The 16569-nt window shown below is 49.3% G+C and overlaps 1 protein-coding gene across 1 annotated transcript in view; it reads left to right on the top strand.

Moving 5' to 3' along the window:
• Nucleotides 1-1923, top strand: part of LOC149326781 (12S rRNA N(4)-cytidine methyltransferase METTL15) — a 72433-nt gene extending 70510 nt beyond the window's left edge. The window contains exon 8 of the mRNA XM_089563682.1: nt 1106-1923. Coding sequence (XP_089419808.1) covers nt 1106-1321 — 216 coding nt within the window. The 3' untranslated portion in view covers nt 1322-1923. The remainder of the gene's footprint in view (nt 1-1105) is intronic.
• Nucleotides 1924-16569: the final 14646 nt, after the last annotated feature.

The raw sequence follows: 16569 nt of genomic DNA, 5'->3' as shown, positions 1-16569 counted from the left end.
ACCCGTCTGCTCGAGAAATGAATCTGAGCATAGCACGGTTATTTCAAGAAAATCACGCGTCTCTATTGACTCAGTACGCTCGCTGAGTCACCGTATCCCCGCAAATTTCTTAATCTCATCCGCCCACCCAACTTTCTGCCGTCCCCTGCTACGTTTGCCTTCTCTTGGAATCACTCCGTTACCCTTAACCCTTTCGGCCCTGGATTTTTTTTTCGGTCGTAGATTTTTTTGCTCGGTGTTTTTACAACGCCTAAGGCCCCATGACCAAGCAGTAAAAATTTAAAGCTCGTGGTGTGATTATTAATTGATTTACAGGTGTGTTTAAGGACAACGCAGCGAGCTATGGAAATAGAAATGATAGGTGTAACGTTAAGAGACCGGAAGCGGGCGGAGTGGGTGAGGGAACAAACGCAGGTTAATGGCATCCTAATCGAAATCAAGAGGAAGAAGTGGACTTGGGCAGGGCATGTGATGCAAAGAGAAGATAACCGCTGGTCCTTAAGATAAGCTGAACCCTCTTTGTTAGCCTCGACGTTACCAGTGAGTACCGGTAAGATACAGGAGCTCAATACTTTTCTAACAGATTCGGTGCAATGCTGTCGACAAACAGCATGCCAAATGTGCCCACAGATCACTCACGCCTGTCTGCTGTAGCTAGACGAAGCCAGCATAGCACTCAACTATTTCCTGAATGTAAGCCTGTCCCGCCATTGTAAAGTGAATTTTCACAGAAAAGATGGGAGGCAGTGTGCATTTCACGGAGCCATGTGGCCAAGAGTCTATCCTTTTTGGTGTGCTGCATGGATGCTGTCACGGGCCAAGCCACGCTTGCTGTAGAAGGTTTCGCTGCGGGGCTGTAGTGCCAATTTCAGTGACACATACAGGATGGTGTAAAGTTGGGAGTGTTGCTTGCCAGGCACCCAGCAGGGTGATCACACTCCGTGTTATGCCCAAGTCAGTGCCAGGGGCTCAGCAGGTGTCCCCTACCGTGAAATGTATCTCTTGAGTCTACCAGGGCTGCAACTTTTTCAATGCTCGGGACAACTCGGAAGCGCTGCTATCCCATTCTGTAGACAGCCTGCGGTGACCCTTGCTCTGTGTGCAGGGCGTGGATGCTGACGAGCCGGTGGCCCGTTCCATTGCCCAGCGGCACCGGAACGCAGCTGTGTGGCACAGCGAGGATGAGATGATGGTCGAGAGGAAGCGTCTCTGGCAGCCCCTGGGGCCCCTGCAGCTGCCCTCGGCCGCCGAGGTGGAGCAGAACCCACGCAGCCGCTCGGCCAAGCTTCGGGTGGCCGAGAAACTAGCATGCGATCCCTGAGGGGGGAATCAGTCATGTCTCCTGAGTCAGTCATCATTTTTGCTCAGACTTCGGGCACAGGCCGATAATGGCTGCGTGGCAAAGTGTAATGGAGCCTCACTCTGTTCGTCTGGCATGCTCCGTTTGCCTGCTTGAGGGGGGACAAGGGTCTAAAAACCAATTTTTTATTTATGGCTAGAATCTCATGAAATTTTGCACACTGATGCGTTTCTCTTTTCTGATTCTAAATATGTAATCATAATCGAGCTGGTGGTCTTAAATCTTACAAAGTCTAGAATGTAATTAGGTAATTTCTTACGCTACTTTAATAAACTTTCTCATTGCATTTTGTTGCTTTTATTTACATGAATTGACAGCCAGATAGTTCCCATACGTGGTGACATCCTTCGTTTTTCTCTAAAAGCATGTCATCCTGATATAGTACGTCGAGAGTAAAAGGTATTTAAACCTTTTACTCTCGAGTAAAAGGATGTATTTAACGCAGCAACTCGTTAAGCTATTTGTAAATTCCTATCTATACATGGCCTGAACAAAAAAAGTAAGAATGTTATCGGGTATGGGAATTCTCTGGCTATCAATTCATGTAATTAAAAGCAATAAAATGCAATGAGAAAGTTCATTAAAGCTGCATAAGAAATTACCTAATGACACTCTAGAATTTAAGATAACTTTTTATCTAAGACCATCAGCTCAAATATGGCTTCATTTTTGGAATCAGAAGACAAAAACACATCTGTGTGCGAAATTATTGAGATTGTAGGCACTAATTGAAAGGTCTGTTTTAGACCCTTGTCTCCCCTTACAGGGCCCCTGCCCACCCTCGGGTGGCAAACACTCTCTACCTCTCTTTGAGCGAGCCTCCTCTCCTTCCGTTCCCTCCTCGAAATTTTTCTCTCCCGCTCCTCGTCGAGTAGGCTCGGCAAGGCAAAATCACCCCTTCGTTCTCCGATGTAAGCCGGAGGCATGGTGTCTGTGGAGTGCGTCACAGGGCTACGTCATGGCCCCACCTTCAATAGAATTCTTTTCTTGGTTTTTGCTGCTTGGTCTGTTCGAGGGGAGGGGGGGGGGCGCTGCGGGCGCACACACTGAACGATCGAGAGGCGCGATCTGCTCGACCACCTAGACTTGTTAGCGAGCGCATCCTTCCATACATCTGTTTGTCATTCCCGGTTAGCGAGCCATCTTTTCATTTTTTTTAGGCCTCCCCACCGCTTCACGAGCGGAGGGGCGGAAGTCGGTTCTGTTCGAAACACACGGGGAAGTGCGGGCCCGGCAACCGCCCATTTGCTTTTCTTCATGCGTGTTTGTGTTCTGTGTGTTTGTGTCTTTTCTCCGCTCCGAAGCCCATGTGAGTCAAGACGTACGCAAGATGCATGAGATAAGCCGTGTGTGTGCGGAGCGCTCAAGTGGGCGAGCGAGGGAAAGGCTCTGCTGCACTAGTAATTAAAACCTTGTTTTGGGGGGCTTGCATAGAAGAAAAGAAACTGAGAAAGGAGCGCGCACGCAGAGCGTCTCGTGACGTGATCACGGGGGAGGTGCGAACCAACTCCCTCAGTTTTACTATTTTTTACTTTTTATGGCTAGGGCTCAAGGCTGTCGCCGCACGCTCCCTCCGCAGTTTTTTTTTGTTCCTTCATGCGGGTTTTAGGCATGGGCCAGAACAGAAGGCGCTGCGGAAAGCGTTGTGCAGACGACGCGACGCCAAGGCTACGCCCAACCTTCTCCCGTCAGTCAGAATGATGCATCAATGGAGTGCCTTCAGCGAAAGTAACCACCCATGACGTCAACGGGGTTCAGAGTAGTGGGGCGGGCCGTTTTTGTTCAAGGAAAGGACGAGCGGGCTTTGATTTGAATTTTCGCAGCTTTTCGGGGCGCGCATGGCTCTAGTATTTTGCAGAGGTTATCTTCGATGCCTCATCTATGCAGTGGGTTTGTTTTTCAAAAATGTCCGGACCCTGGTCAGTGGCCCTTTAAGGTCGATTCACGTGACGGACCATGAGTCTCCAGATCAGGCGTCATGTGATGTCCCACTTCCGCTCGATGAGGGCCTTGCCTGACCCAAATGTTTAATCTGATTACTGCTGATGTCAATCAATCAGCCTTTTATTTTCTCTATATTAGAGAAGGAGACAGGACTAAAAGCTCGAAAGCTTGACAGAGGTCCTGCCCCCTTTTTTCACGCTGGCATTGCAACAAACAAGCGGCAATAAATTCTGCGCTATACATTATAGCACAAAAGAAAATAACACACCTTGAAAAAAAAAGCAAAAAGTACCAACATAAAAATACATGCAGCGTCATGACACAAACTTGTTCAGAAAAAATTTCTTAATAACGGTATTTGAATGCTGAAAAGGGTCAAACATTTCTTTGTTTAAGTTATTTAATAGCACTGGCAGCGTATACGAGATAGACTGTTGTGAGTAATATGCTCTAGGTGTAGGAACTAGCCACATTTATTTATTTCAGGTTTGTGGAATATGGGTGTTTTTTGCAAGTTCTGCCAAATTACCAACATAATTTTCATTGCTCCGCGAAGCACTTTTGAAACTCATTAAAAGTCTGTGTTCATGTAAAGCTAAGACTGGCAGGATTTCATATTTTATGTGGCGGTGGTATGTGGCGGTATATGTGGCGGTGGTAAGTGGACTAGGCATGCCCATAGTCTTTCACCATGCTACATTCACCAACATTGTGCACCATGCATGTGACTCCTGGTCTACGGGTCAATGGTCCGTAATGTGAATCCACCATTACTGTCACCCATTGCTCTCGGACATGTGCCGGTCGTGCCCCTTGAGATGCCCTGGTTGCATTCATAGCTTGTTTGATTGTGCCTTTGTGGATTATTTCTACACGGTTGCTGTATGTATGCAGTGCAAGTTTTTCATTAAACCTTCAGTTGAGAGTTTTGTTGCTCTCTCCTAATGGACTTGTGTTTTGTTTCACTGCACTGCACAAATGCCGTGCCAACCTTCCTAGCTGTTTGTAATAAGGGACTAATTACGCATTGACATCCACCCAAGCGCAGCCGTACGGCTACAAAGGAAGGCTATACAGCTTTCTTAGAAACTTCGCAGTTAAAGAAAAATTCGTCCTGGTCCGGGGTTCGAACCCGGGACCACCGCTACACCGGAGCAGTCGCTCTACCAATTGACCTAACCGGGACGGCAAGCATATGGTAGGGCGAGAGCGAATTGATCAATAACTCGGAGTGGGAACTGTGTTGGTCAAATGTTTAGGGGAATCCCCCACGGTCATTGACATCCATTCTAGCTGTTTGTTCCACTGAAGTTCACACCTTGTTCAATGAGACCTTTTCCGTGTGCTACTAGTTTGATTTTGCTAATGCCGCCATGCTGCCATGACTGATTGTTGTGCTGGGTGTTGTTTAGGAACAAACTACTTTCTTTAATCGACAAGCACGTGCCATCCAAATTCTTAACGTGTAAACAAAGACATGGCAAACCATGGTTCACTGCTGAGATGAAGCGCCTGCTGAATCAAAGAGGCCGTCTTTTCCGACGGTACATTAGCACAAAGGATGACGAAACATATAGCCAATTAGACGAGGTCAGAAGAAGGATCCAATCAAAGGTAAAGCACACCAAGGATGCCTTCAATGCCTTGCTAAGTCGCAAGCTGAAACATGATGCAAAAGAAATATGGAAGTATGTAAAATCCACTGGAGAAGAAAGCTCCATTCCCCCGATCTCGTCTCCAGAAGGCCTAATTTCTGACGATACAGAAAAAGCTAATCGTTCGAATAGTTACTTTAGATCCATGTGTTCTGCACGTACCGATTACAGCACAGCTGGGCCGATCCCCGATTGCCCTGATAGTATGTCAGATGTAATTATTTCTTACGAAGGTGTCCTGAAACTCCCGCAGGAAATAAAAGTTAATTCAACCACTGGTCTCGACTACATTCCATGTCATGTGCTTAAAATGCGTGCCCCCGTTATAGCCAAATTTCTTGTTGTCCTGTTCAGTGTGTCACTATCTTCAAGTGCTCTGCCTGACGAATGGGAAATGGCGAACATTGTGCCAGTACACAAAAATGGTCCTCGATGCCAAGTTGAAAACTACAGGCCAGTATTGCTGACCAGTGTGTGTTGCTAGTCTGTAGAGCACATATTTCGTCCAAACTGAAGGCACAGCGCACGAAGGACGGGACAAGGCAGAGACAAACACAGCGCTGACTTGCGACTAAAAGGCTTTATTGCTCGCACGCAATAAATAGGCGAAAAGGAGCACAATCAACAGATAGAACAGCATCAGTGATGATAGTAAAAAAACAAACAAAAAAACAAAACACAATCGCACCCTACACTTAGCGTACTCAACTGTTAAGATAGTCAATTTCTTTTTGTGTTAGCGCGACGGAAGGTTTGCAGATGCAATTGTCAAGTCCCCGGTGAATTAAAAGAGCTTCAACAATTTCCCGCGCATGTTGGTCCTTATGTTTATACAGTATTGTGGTACGGCTGAAAAAAAGGGGTGCATTTACAAGAAAGCCAATGCAGAGCCATATTGCTTTTGGGGGTGGTTTCAGGTAGCATTTATGCTCACTTAGGCGATCATTGAGGCAATGCCCTGTTTGACTAATATAACACTGCCCGCAGGAAAGCTCTATCTTATAGACAACATTTTTACGGCACTGCACAAAGGGTGATTCGTGATTTTTCTTCACATTCGGCAGTTGGAGGTCCTTCATGATTGACGGTTTTACACAAGCGCTGCAGTTTGTTAGGGGCACAAAACAGGACTGACACCGGCTTTTCCCGCAATTCTTTTCAGGCTGTGTGATACCTTGTGCACATAAAGTATCACCGTGAAGTTTCGGTTTTCTGCAACAAGGGAACTCGTTGTTTTTGTCCTGAATCCTTTTGAACCATGTACCGACTGGCCCAGACAAACACTTTACTGCAATACATACTTCGTCATTTGCAGGATCACCAATTTTTTGTCAATTTTCAACATGGCTTCAGGGCTGGATTGTTGAATTTGCACACGACATTCTTTTCTCTTTTGATTGTGGCAAACAGGTTGACTGCGTACTGCGGGACTTTCAAAAGGCTTTTGGCATAGTTTCCCACAGTTTCCCACTCTTTGCTTCTATTCAAGCTTTCTTGCCTAGGTTTGCCTTACAACATCTTACACTGGGTAAAAGACTACCTTCACGACCGCACTCAAAAAGTTGTCATCAACTGCTTAGAGTCACACTGTGTACCGGTTACATCTGGTGTACCGCGGGGGTCCGTGCTAGGACCACTTTTCTTAATTTTTATTAATGATATTGGTTTAAGTATAACTTCTACAATTAGACTATATGGAGATGATTGCGTACTATATCGAAAAATAGAAAATGAAGAAGACACAGGCGCTCTACAAACAGACCTTAACCGGATCATGGCATGGTGCTGTAAATGGAATATGACTGAAATCTAAAAAATGCTGCCGTATTCGTTTTAGCCGAAAAAAAGATACAAATCTTGAATAGTTACTTTTTAAATAGTCATCAAATCAGGATGCTAAGTTCCTAGGCGTTTATTTTTCAAATAATTTAACCTGGAACAAGCATGTTGATTATATAGCAACGAATGCTGGTCGCGTACTTAACTTTATTAAAAGAAATTTTAGTAATGTACCAAGTGACGTGAGGGAAGTTCTGTATATCTCGAATTTGTGCTCAATTTTAGAATATGCAACGGTAGTGTGGGATCCAGCTACTAAAATCCTTATAGAGAAACAGAATCGATAAGGAATCACTCAGCATGGTTCTTCTTAAACACTTATGATCATCACAGCGTCAGCACGTTAAAAAAGCATTTAGGATTGGATTCCTTACAACTACGTCATACCTTCTATAGGTTAGTCTTCTCAAACGACATTATGATAAAAAAAAATTGGCGTTGACAGTGACGCTTACTTTGCACCTCCCAAATACATTTACCGTAGAAGTGACCATAGCCGTAAAACACGCGAAATTGCCAGTCGGACATCTGTATATAAATGAACTTTTTTCCCACGCACAGTAATCAAAAGGAACAGCCTCCCAAACACAATGGTTTCATCGGATGACAACAGCTTTTCGTCCGCTCTTAAAAACATTTACGGGGACCGACTGATGCATCGTTGTGCCATGCACCATAAGCTACTGACCGCTCTCCTTATCACAGAGTTTTTTCATGCTACTCTTTCGCTTTATATATATTTTGACCTTTTCATGACTTTTACAGCATTTCCTAAGTTCACAGTGCTTTTGACTTTCACTTTGCGTATCCCCGTACACTAATGCCCAGTGGGGCGATTTGCACACACTCAAATAAATAAATTGTAAAGACGACGACGATCAGTGCCGCAGTGGGAGCGCCAACGCCTAGCGCGAGGAGCACTGACTTTTCGAGCCTGGACGTGCGATTTTGCTGCTCCGCCTGGTCGCCCCGGCCAAGCGTCTTTTGCCAGTAAAGCCCCTTACATCTTGGTGGAGGTCGCGGAGCCCCATCCTGGCGCGACGCAACCGCACCCTCGCTACGACCATGCCATCTGACACCACCCTTACCCAGCCCGTCGGCACTTCACCGACGCCCGTTTGTCCTGGTACGCTCCGCCAGCGCGATGCTACCATCTTCAGCGGTGTGGACGACAACTACGTCGAGCATTGGCTCTCCTCTTACGAAAGGGTAAGCGCCCATAACCGGTGGGACGACTACATACAGCTAACCAACGTCATATTCTATCTAACCGGAGTAGTCAACCTCTGGTATAAGAACCACGAAGCGGAGATTACAACCTGGTCCGCCTTCAAGACGAGTTTCACAGACATCTTCGGACGGCCGACCGGCTGGCGCGAACGCGAAGACGCTGCAGCGTCTTCGCGTTCGCGCCCAGCAGACCGGCGAAACGTTCATGAGCTATATCGAGGACTTCATCGACCTCTGCAAGCGTGCCGACGCGTAGTTGACGGAGGAAGAGAAAATCAAGCATGTCCTCAAGGGCATCGAGCAGGACGCCTTTCACATGCTTGTGAATCTTTCACATGCTTGTGAGAAGTGAATCTGAGAATAGCACGGTTATTTCAAGAAAATCACGCGTCTCTCTTGACTCAGTACGCTCGCTGCGGCCATGGAGCGGCAGATTTCGTCTGTCGTACCCGCCTGCTCGAGAAGTGAATCGGGGCATAGCACGGTTATTTCAAGAAAATCACGCGTCTCTCTTGACTCAGTACGCTCACTGTGGCCACGGAGCGGCAGATTTCGTCTGTCGTACCCGCCTGCTCGAGAAGTGAATCTGAGCATAGCACGGCTATTTCAAGAAAATCACGCGTCTCTCTTGACTCAGTACGCTCACTGCGGCCACGGAGCGGCAGATTTCGTCTGTCGTACCCGCCTGCTCGAGAAGTGAATCTGAGCATAGGATGCTTATTTCAAGAAGTTCACGCGTCTCTCTCGACTTTGTATGCTCGCTGCGGCCACCGAGCGAAATATTTTGTCTGTCGTACCCGCCTGCTCGAGAAGTGAATGTGAGCATAGCACGGTTATTTCAAGAAAATCACGCGTCTCTCTTGACTCAGTACGCTCGCTGTGGCCACGGAGCGGAAGATTTCGTCTGTCGTACCCGCCTGCTCGAGAAGTGAATCTGAGCATAGCACGGTTATTTCAAGAAAATCACGCGTCTCTCTTGCCTTAGTACGCTCACTGCGGCCACGGAGCGGCAGATTTCGTCTGTCGTACCCGCCTGCTCGAGTAGTGAATCTGAGCATAGCACGGTTATTTCAAGAAAATCACGCGTCTCTCGACTCAGTACGCTCACTGCGGCCACGGAGCGGCAGATTTCGTCTGTCGAACCCGCCTGCTCGAGAAGTGAATCTGAGCATAGCACGGTTATTTCAAGAAAATCACGTGTCTCTCTTGACTTAGTACGCTCGCTGCGGCCACGGAGCGGAAGATTTCGTCTGTCGTACCCGCCTGCTCGAGTAGTGAATCTGAGCATAGCACGGTTATTTCAAGAAAATCACGCGTCTCTCTTGACTCAGTACGCTCACTGCGGCCACGGAGCGGCTGATTTGGTCTGTCGTACCCGCCTGCTCGAGAAGTGAATCTGGGCATAGCACGGTTATTTCAAGAAAATCACGCGTCTCTCTTGACTCAGTACGCTCACTGCGGCCACGGAGCGGCATATTTCGTCTGTAGTACCCGCCTGCTCGAGAAGTGAATCCGGGCATAGGACGCTTATTTCAAGAAAATCACGCGTCTCTCTCGACTTTGTACGCTAGCTGCGGCCACGAAGCGGCAGATTTCGTATGTCGTACCCGTCTGCTCGAGAAGTGAATCTGAGCATAGCACGGTTATTTCAAGAAAATCACGCGTCTCTCTTGACTCAGTACGCTCGCTGCGGCCATGGAGCGGCAGATTTCGTCTGTCGTACCCGCCTGCTCGAGAAGTGAATCTGAGCATAGCACGGTTATTTCAAGAAAATCACGCGTCTCTCTTGACTCAGTACGCTCACAGCGGCCAGGGAGCGGCAGATTTCGTCTGTCGTACCCGCCTGCTCGAGAAGTGAATCTGAGCATAGCACGGTTATTTCAAGAAAATCACGCGTCTCTCTTGACTCAGTACGCTCACTGCGGCCACGGAGCGGCAGATTTCGTCTGTCGTACCCGCCTGCTCGAGAAGTGAATCTGAGCATAGCACGGTTATTTCAAGAAAATCACGCGTCTCTCTTGACTCAGTACGCTCACGGCGGCCACGGAGCGGCAGATTTCGTCTGTCGTACCCGCCTGCTCGAGAAGTGAATCTGAGCATAGCACGGTTATTTCAAGAAAATCACGCGTCTCTGTTGACTTTGTACGCTCGCTGCGGCCACGGAGCGGAAGATTTCGTCTGTCGTACCCGTCTGCTCGACAAGTGAATCTGAGCATAGCACGCTTATTTCAAGAAAATCACGCGTCTCTCTCGACTTAGTACGCTCGCTGCGGCCACGGAGCGGAAGATTTCGTCTGTCGTACCCGTCTGCCCGACAAGTGAATCTGAGCATAGCACGCTTATTTCAAGAAAATCACGCGTCTCTCTTGGCTCAGTACGCTCGCTGCGGCCACGGAGCGGGAGATTTCGTCTGTCGTACCCGCCTGCTCGAGAAGTGAATGTGAGCATAGCACGGTGATTTCAAGAAAATCACGCGTCTCTCTTGACTCAGTACGCTCGCTGCGACCACGAAGCGGAAGATTTCGTCTGTCGTACCTGCCTGCTCGAGAAGTGAATCTGAGCATAGCACGGTTATTTCAAGAAAATCACGCGTTTCTCTTGACTTAGTACGCTCACTGCGGCCACGGAGCGGCAGATTTCGTCGGTCGTACCCGACTGCTCGAGAAGTGAATCTGAGCATAGCACGGTTATTTCAAGAAAATCACGCGTCTCTCTTGGCTCAGTACGGTCACTGCGGCCACGGAGCGGCAGATTTCGTCTGTCGTACCCCCCTGCTCGAGTAGTGAATCTGAGCATAGCACGGTTATTTCAAGAAAATCACGCGTCTCTCTTGACTCAGTACGCTCACTGCGGCCACGGAGCGGCAGATTTCGTCTGTCGTACCCGCCTGCTCGAGAAGTGAATATGAGCATAGCACGGTTTTTTCAAGAAAATCACGCGTTTCTCTTGACTTAGTACGCTCGCTGCGGCCACGGAGGGGTAGATTTCGTCTGTCGTACCCGCCTGCTCGACAAGTGAATCTGAGCATAGCACGCTTATTTGAAGAAAATCACGCGTCTCTCTCGACTTAGTACGCTCGCTGCGGCCACGGAGCGGAAGATTTCGTCTGTCGTAACCGTGTGCTCGACAAGTGAATCTGAACATAGCACGCTTATCTGAAGAAAATCACGCGTCTCTCTTGACTCAGTACGCTCGCTGCGGCCACGGAGCGGAAGATTTCGTCTGTCGTACCCGCCTGCTCGAGAAGTGAATCTGAGCATAGCACGGTTATTTCGAGAAAATCACGCGTGTCTCTTGACTCAGTACGCTCGCTGCGGCTACGGAGCGGAAGATTTCGTCTGTCGTACCCGCCTGCTCGAGAAGTGAATCTGAGCATAGCACGGTTATTTCAAGAAAATCACGCGTCTCTCTTGACTCGGTACGCTCGCTGCGGCCACGGAGCGGAAGACTTCGTCTGTCGTACCCGCCTGCTCGAGAAGTGAATCTGAGCATAGCACGGTTATTTCAAGAAAATCACGCGTCTCTCTTGACTCAGTACGCTCGCTTCGGCCACGGAGCGGAAGATTTCGTCTGTCGTACCCGCCTGCTCGAGAAGTGAATCTGAGCATAGCACGGTTATTTCAAGAAAATCACGTGTCTCTCTTGACTTAGTACGGTCACTGCGGCCACGGATCGGCAGATTTTGTCCGTCGTACCCGTCTGCTCGACAAGTGAATCTGAGCATAGCACGCTTATTTCAAGAAAATCACGCGTTCTCTTGACTCAGTACGCTCGCTGCGGCCACGGAGCGGAAGATTTCGTCTGTCGTACCCGCCTGCTCGAAAAGTGAATGTGAGCATAGCACGGTTATTTCAAGAAAATCACGCGTCTCTCTTGACTCAGTACGCTCGCTGCGGCCACGGAGCGGAAGATTTCGTCTGTCGTACCCGCCTGCTCGAGAAGTGAATCTGAGCATAGCACGGTTATTTCAAGAAAATCACGCGTCTCTCTTGACTTTGTACGCTCGCTGCGGCCACGGAGCGGAAGATTTCGTCTGTCGTATCCGTCTGCTCGACAAGTGAATCTGAGCATAGCACGCTTATTTCAAGAAAATCACGCGTCTCTCTCGACTTAGTACGCTCGCTGCGGCCACGGAGCGGAAGATTTCGTCTGTCGTACCCGTCTGCCCGACAAGTGAATCTGAGCATAGCACGCTTATTTCAAGAAAATCACGCGTCTCTCTTGGCTCAGTACGCTCGCTGCGGCCACGGAGCGGGAGATTTCGTCTGTCGTACCCGCCTGCTCGAGAAGTGATTGTGAGCATAGCACGGTGATTTCAAGAAAATCACGCGTCTCTCTTGACTCAGTACGCTCGCTGCGGCCACGGAGCGGAAGATTTCGTCTGTCGTACCTGCCTGCTCGAGAAGTGAATCTGAGCATAGCACGGTTATTTCAAGAAAATCACGCGTTTCTCTTGACTTAGTACGCTCACTGCGGCCACGGAGCGGCAGATTTCGTCTGTCGTACCCGACTGCTCGAGAAGTGAATCTGAACATAGCACGGTTATTTCAAGAAAATCACGCGTCTCTCTTGGCTCAGTACGGTCACTGCGGCCACGGAGCGGCACATTTCGTCTGTCGTACCCCCCTGCTCGAGTAGTGAATCTGAGCATAGCACGGTTATTTCAAGAAAATCACGCGTCTCTCTTGACTCAGTACGCTCACTGCGGCCACGGAGCGGCAGATTTCGTCTGTCGTACCCGCCTGCTCGAGAAGTGAATATGAGCATAGCACGGTTATTTCAAGAAAATCACGCGTTTCTCTTGACTTAGTACGCTCGCTGCGGCCACGGAGGGGTAGATTTCGTCTGTCGTACCCGTCTGCTCGACAAGTGAATCTGAGCATAGCACGCTTATTTGAAGAAAATCACGCGTCTCTCTCGACTTAGTACGCTCGCTGCGGCCACGGAGCGGAAGATTTCGTCTGTCGTAACCGTGTGCTCGACAAGTGAATCTGAACATAGCACGCTTATCTGAAGAAAATCACGCGTCTCTCTTGACTCAGTACGCTCGCTGCGGCCACGGAGCGGAAGATTTCGTCTGTCGTACCCGCCTGCTCGAGAAGTGAATCTGAGCATAGCACGGTTATTTCGAGAAAATCACGCGTGTCTCTTGACTCAGTACGCTCGCTGCGGCTACGGAGCGGAAGATTTCGTCTGTCGTACCCGCCTGCTCGAGAAGTGAATCTGAGCATAGCACGGTTATTTCAAGAAAATCACGCGTCTCTCTTGACTCGGTACGCTCGCTGCGGCCACGGAGCGGAAGACTTCGTCTGTCGTACCCGCCTGCTCGAGAAGTGAATCTGAGCATAGCACGGTTATTTCAAGAAAATCACGCGTCTCTCTTGACTCAGTACGCTCGCTTCGGCCACGGAGCGGAAGATTTCGTTTGTCGTACCCGCCTGCTCGAGAAGTGAATCTGAGCATAGCACGGTTATTTCAAGAAAATCACGCGTCTCTCTTGACTTAGTACGGTCACTGCGGCCACGGATCGGCAGATTTTGTCCGTCGTACCCGTCTGCTCGACAAGTGAATCTGAGCATAGCACGCTTATTTCAAGAAAATCACGCGTCTCTCTTGACTCAGTACGCTCGCTGCGGCAACGGAGCGGAAGATTTCGTCTGTCGTACCCGTCTGTTTGACAAGTGAATCTGAGCATAGCACGCTTATTTCAAGAACATCACTTGTCTCTCTTGACTCAGTATGCTCGCTGCGGCAACGGAGCGGAAGATTTCGTCTGTCGTACCCGTCTGCTCGAGAAGTGAATCTGAGCATAGCAAGGTTTTTTTCAAGAAAATCACGCGGCTCTCTTGACTTAGTACGCTCACTGCGGCCACGGAGCGGCAGATTTCGTCTGTCGTACCCACCTGCTCGAGAAGTGAATCTGAGCATAGCACGGTTATTTCAAGAAAATCACGCGTCTCTCTTGACTTAGTACGGTCACTGCGGCCACGGATCGGCAGATTTTGTCCGTCGTACCCGTCTGCTCGACAAGTGAATCTGAGCATAGCACGCTTATTTCAAGAAAATCACGCGTCTCTCTTGACTCAGTACGCTCGCTGCGGCAACGGAGCGGAAGATTTCGTCTGTCGTACCCGTCTGCTCGACAAGTGAATCTGAGCATAGCACGCTTATTTCAAGAACATCACTTGTCTCTCTTGACTCAGTATGCTCGCTGCGGCAACGGAGCGGAAGATTTCGTCTGTCGTACCCGTCTGCTCGAGAAGTGAATCTGAGCATAGCAAGGTTTTTTTCAAGAAAATCACGTGTCTCTCTTGACTTAGTACGCTCACTGCGGCCACGGAGCGGCAGATTTCGTCTGTCGTACCCGTCTCCTCGACAAGTGAATCTGAGCATAGCACGCTTATTTCAAGAAAATCACGCGTTTCTCTCGACTTTGTACGCTCGCTGCGGCCAAGGAGCGGAAGATTTCGTCTGTCGTACCCGTCTGCTCGACAAGTGAATCTGAGCATAGCACGCTTATTTCAAGAAAATCACGCGTCTCTCTTGACTCAGTACGCTCGCTGCGGCCACGGAGCGGTAGATTTCGTCTGTCGTACCCGGCGGCTCGAGAAGTGAATCTGAGCATAGCAAGGTTATTTAAAGAAAATCACGCGTCGCTCTTGACTTAGTACGCTCACTGCGGCCACGGAGCGGCAGATTTCATCTGTCGTACCCGTCTGCTCGAGAAGTGAATCTGAGCATAGCACGCTTATTTGAAGAAAATCACGCGTCTCTCTCGACTTAGTACGCTCGCTGCGGCCACGGAGCGGAAGATTTCATCTGTCGTAACCGTCTGTTCGTCAAGTGAATCTGAACATAGCACGCTTATTTGAAGAAAATCACGCGTCTCTCTTGACTCAGTACGCTCGCTGCGGCCACGGAGCGGAAGATTTCGTCTGTCGTACCCGCCTGCTCGAGAAGTGAATCTGAGCATAGCACGGTTATTTCAAGAAAATGACGCGTCTCTCTCGACTCAGTACGCTCGCTGCGGCCACGGAGCGGAAGATTTCGTCTGTCGTACCCGCCTGCTCGAGAAGTGAATCTGAGCATAGCACGGTTATTTCAAGAAAATCACGCGTCTCTCTTGACTCGGTACGCTCGCTGCGGCCACGGAGCGGAAGATTTTGTCTGTCGTACCCGCCTGCTCGAGAAGTGAATCTGTGCATAGCACGGTTATTTCAAGAAAATCACGCGTCTCTCTTGACTCAGTACGCTCGCTGCGGCCACGGAGCGGAAGATTTCGTCTGTCGTACCCGCCTGCTCGAGAAGTGAATCTGAGCATAACACGGTTATTTCAAGAAAATCACGCGTCTCTCTTGACTTAGTACGCTCACTGCGGCCACGGATCTGCAGATTTCGTCCGTCGTACCCGTCTGCTCGACAAGTGAATCTGAGCATAGCACGCTTATTTCAAGAAAATCACGCGTCTCTCTTGACTCAGTACGCTCGCTGCGGCAACGGAGCGGAAGATTTCGTCTGTCGTACCCGTCTGCTCGACAAGTGAATCTGAGCATAGCACGCTTATTTCAAGAACATCACGCGTCTCTCTTGACTCAGTATGCTCGCTGCGGCAACGGAGCGGAACATTTCGTCTGTCGTACCCATCTGCTCGAGAAGTGAATCTGATCATAGCACGCTTATTTCAAGAAAATCACGCGTCTCTCTCGACTCAGTACGCTCGCTGCGGCAACGGAGCGGAAGATTTCGTCTGTCGTACCCGTCTGCTGGAGAAGTGAATCTGAGCATAGCACGCTTATTTCAAGAAAATCACGCGTCTCTCTTGACTCAGTACGCTCGCTGCGGCAACGGAGCGGAAGATTTCGTCTGTCGTAACCGTCTGCTCGACAAGTGAATCCGAACATAGCACGCTTATTTCAAGAAAATCACGCGTCCATCTTGACTTAGTACGCTCGCTGCGGCCACGGAGGGGAAGATTTCGTCTGTCGTACCCGCCTGCTCGAGAAGTGAATCTGGGCATACCACGGTTATTTCAAGAAAATCACGCGTCTCTCTTGACTCAGTACGCTCACTGCGGCCACGGAGCGGCAGATTTCGTCTGTCGTACCCGTCTGCTCGAGAAGTGAATCTGAGCATAGGGCGCTTTTTTCAAGAAAATCACGCGTCTCTCTCGACTCTGTACGCTCGCTGCGGCCACGAAGCGGCAGATTTCGTCTGTCATACCCGTCTGCTCGAGAAGTGAATCTGAGCATAGCACGGTTATTTCAAGAAAATCACGCGTCTCTCTTCACTCAGTACGCTCGCTGCGGCCATGGAGCGGCAGATTTCGTCTGTCGTACCCGTCTGCTCGACAAGTGAATCTGAGCATAGCACGCTTATTTCAAGAAAATCACGCGTCTCTCTCGACTTAGTCCGCTCGCTGCGGCCACGGAGCGGAAGATTTCGTCTGTCGTACCCTTCTGCTCGACAAGTGAATCTGAGCATAGCACGCTTATTTCAAGAAAATCACGCGTCTCTCTTGACTCAGTACGCTCGCTGCGGCCA

This window comes from Amblyomma mixtum, chromosome 10 (genome assembly GCF_055824585.1).
Source record: "Amblyomma mixtum isolate Tamu chromosome 10, ASM5582458v1, whole genome shotgun sequence".
NCBI lineage: Eukaryota > Metazoa > Arthropoda > Arachnida > Ixodida > Ixodidae > Amblyomma > Amblyomma mixtum.
The sequence above is the reverse complement of the archived record's forward strand: the minus strand, read 5'-3'. Positions and strand labels throughout refer to the sequence as shown.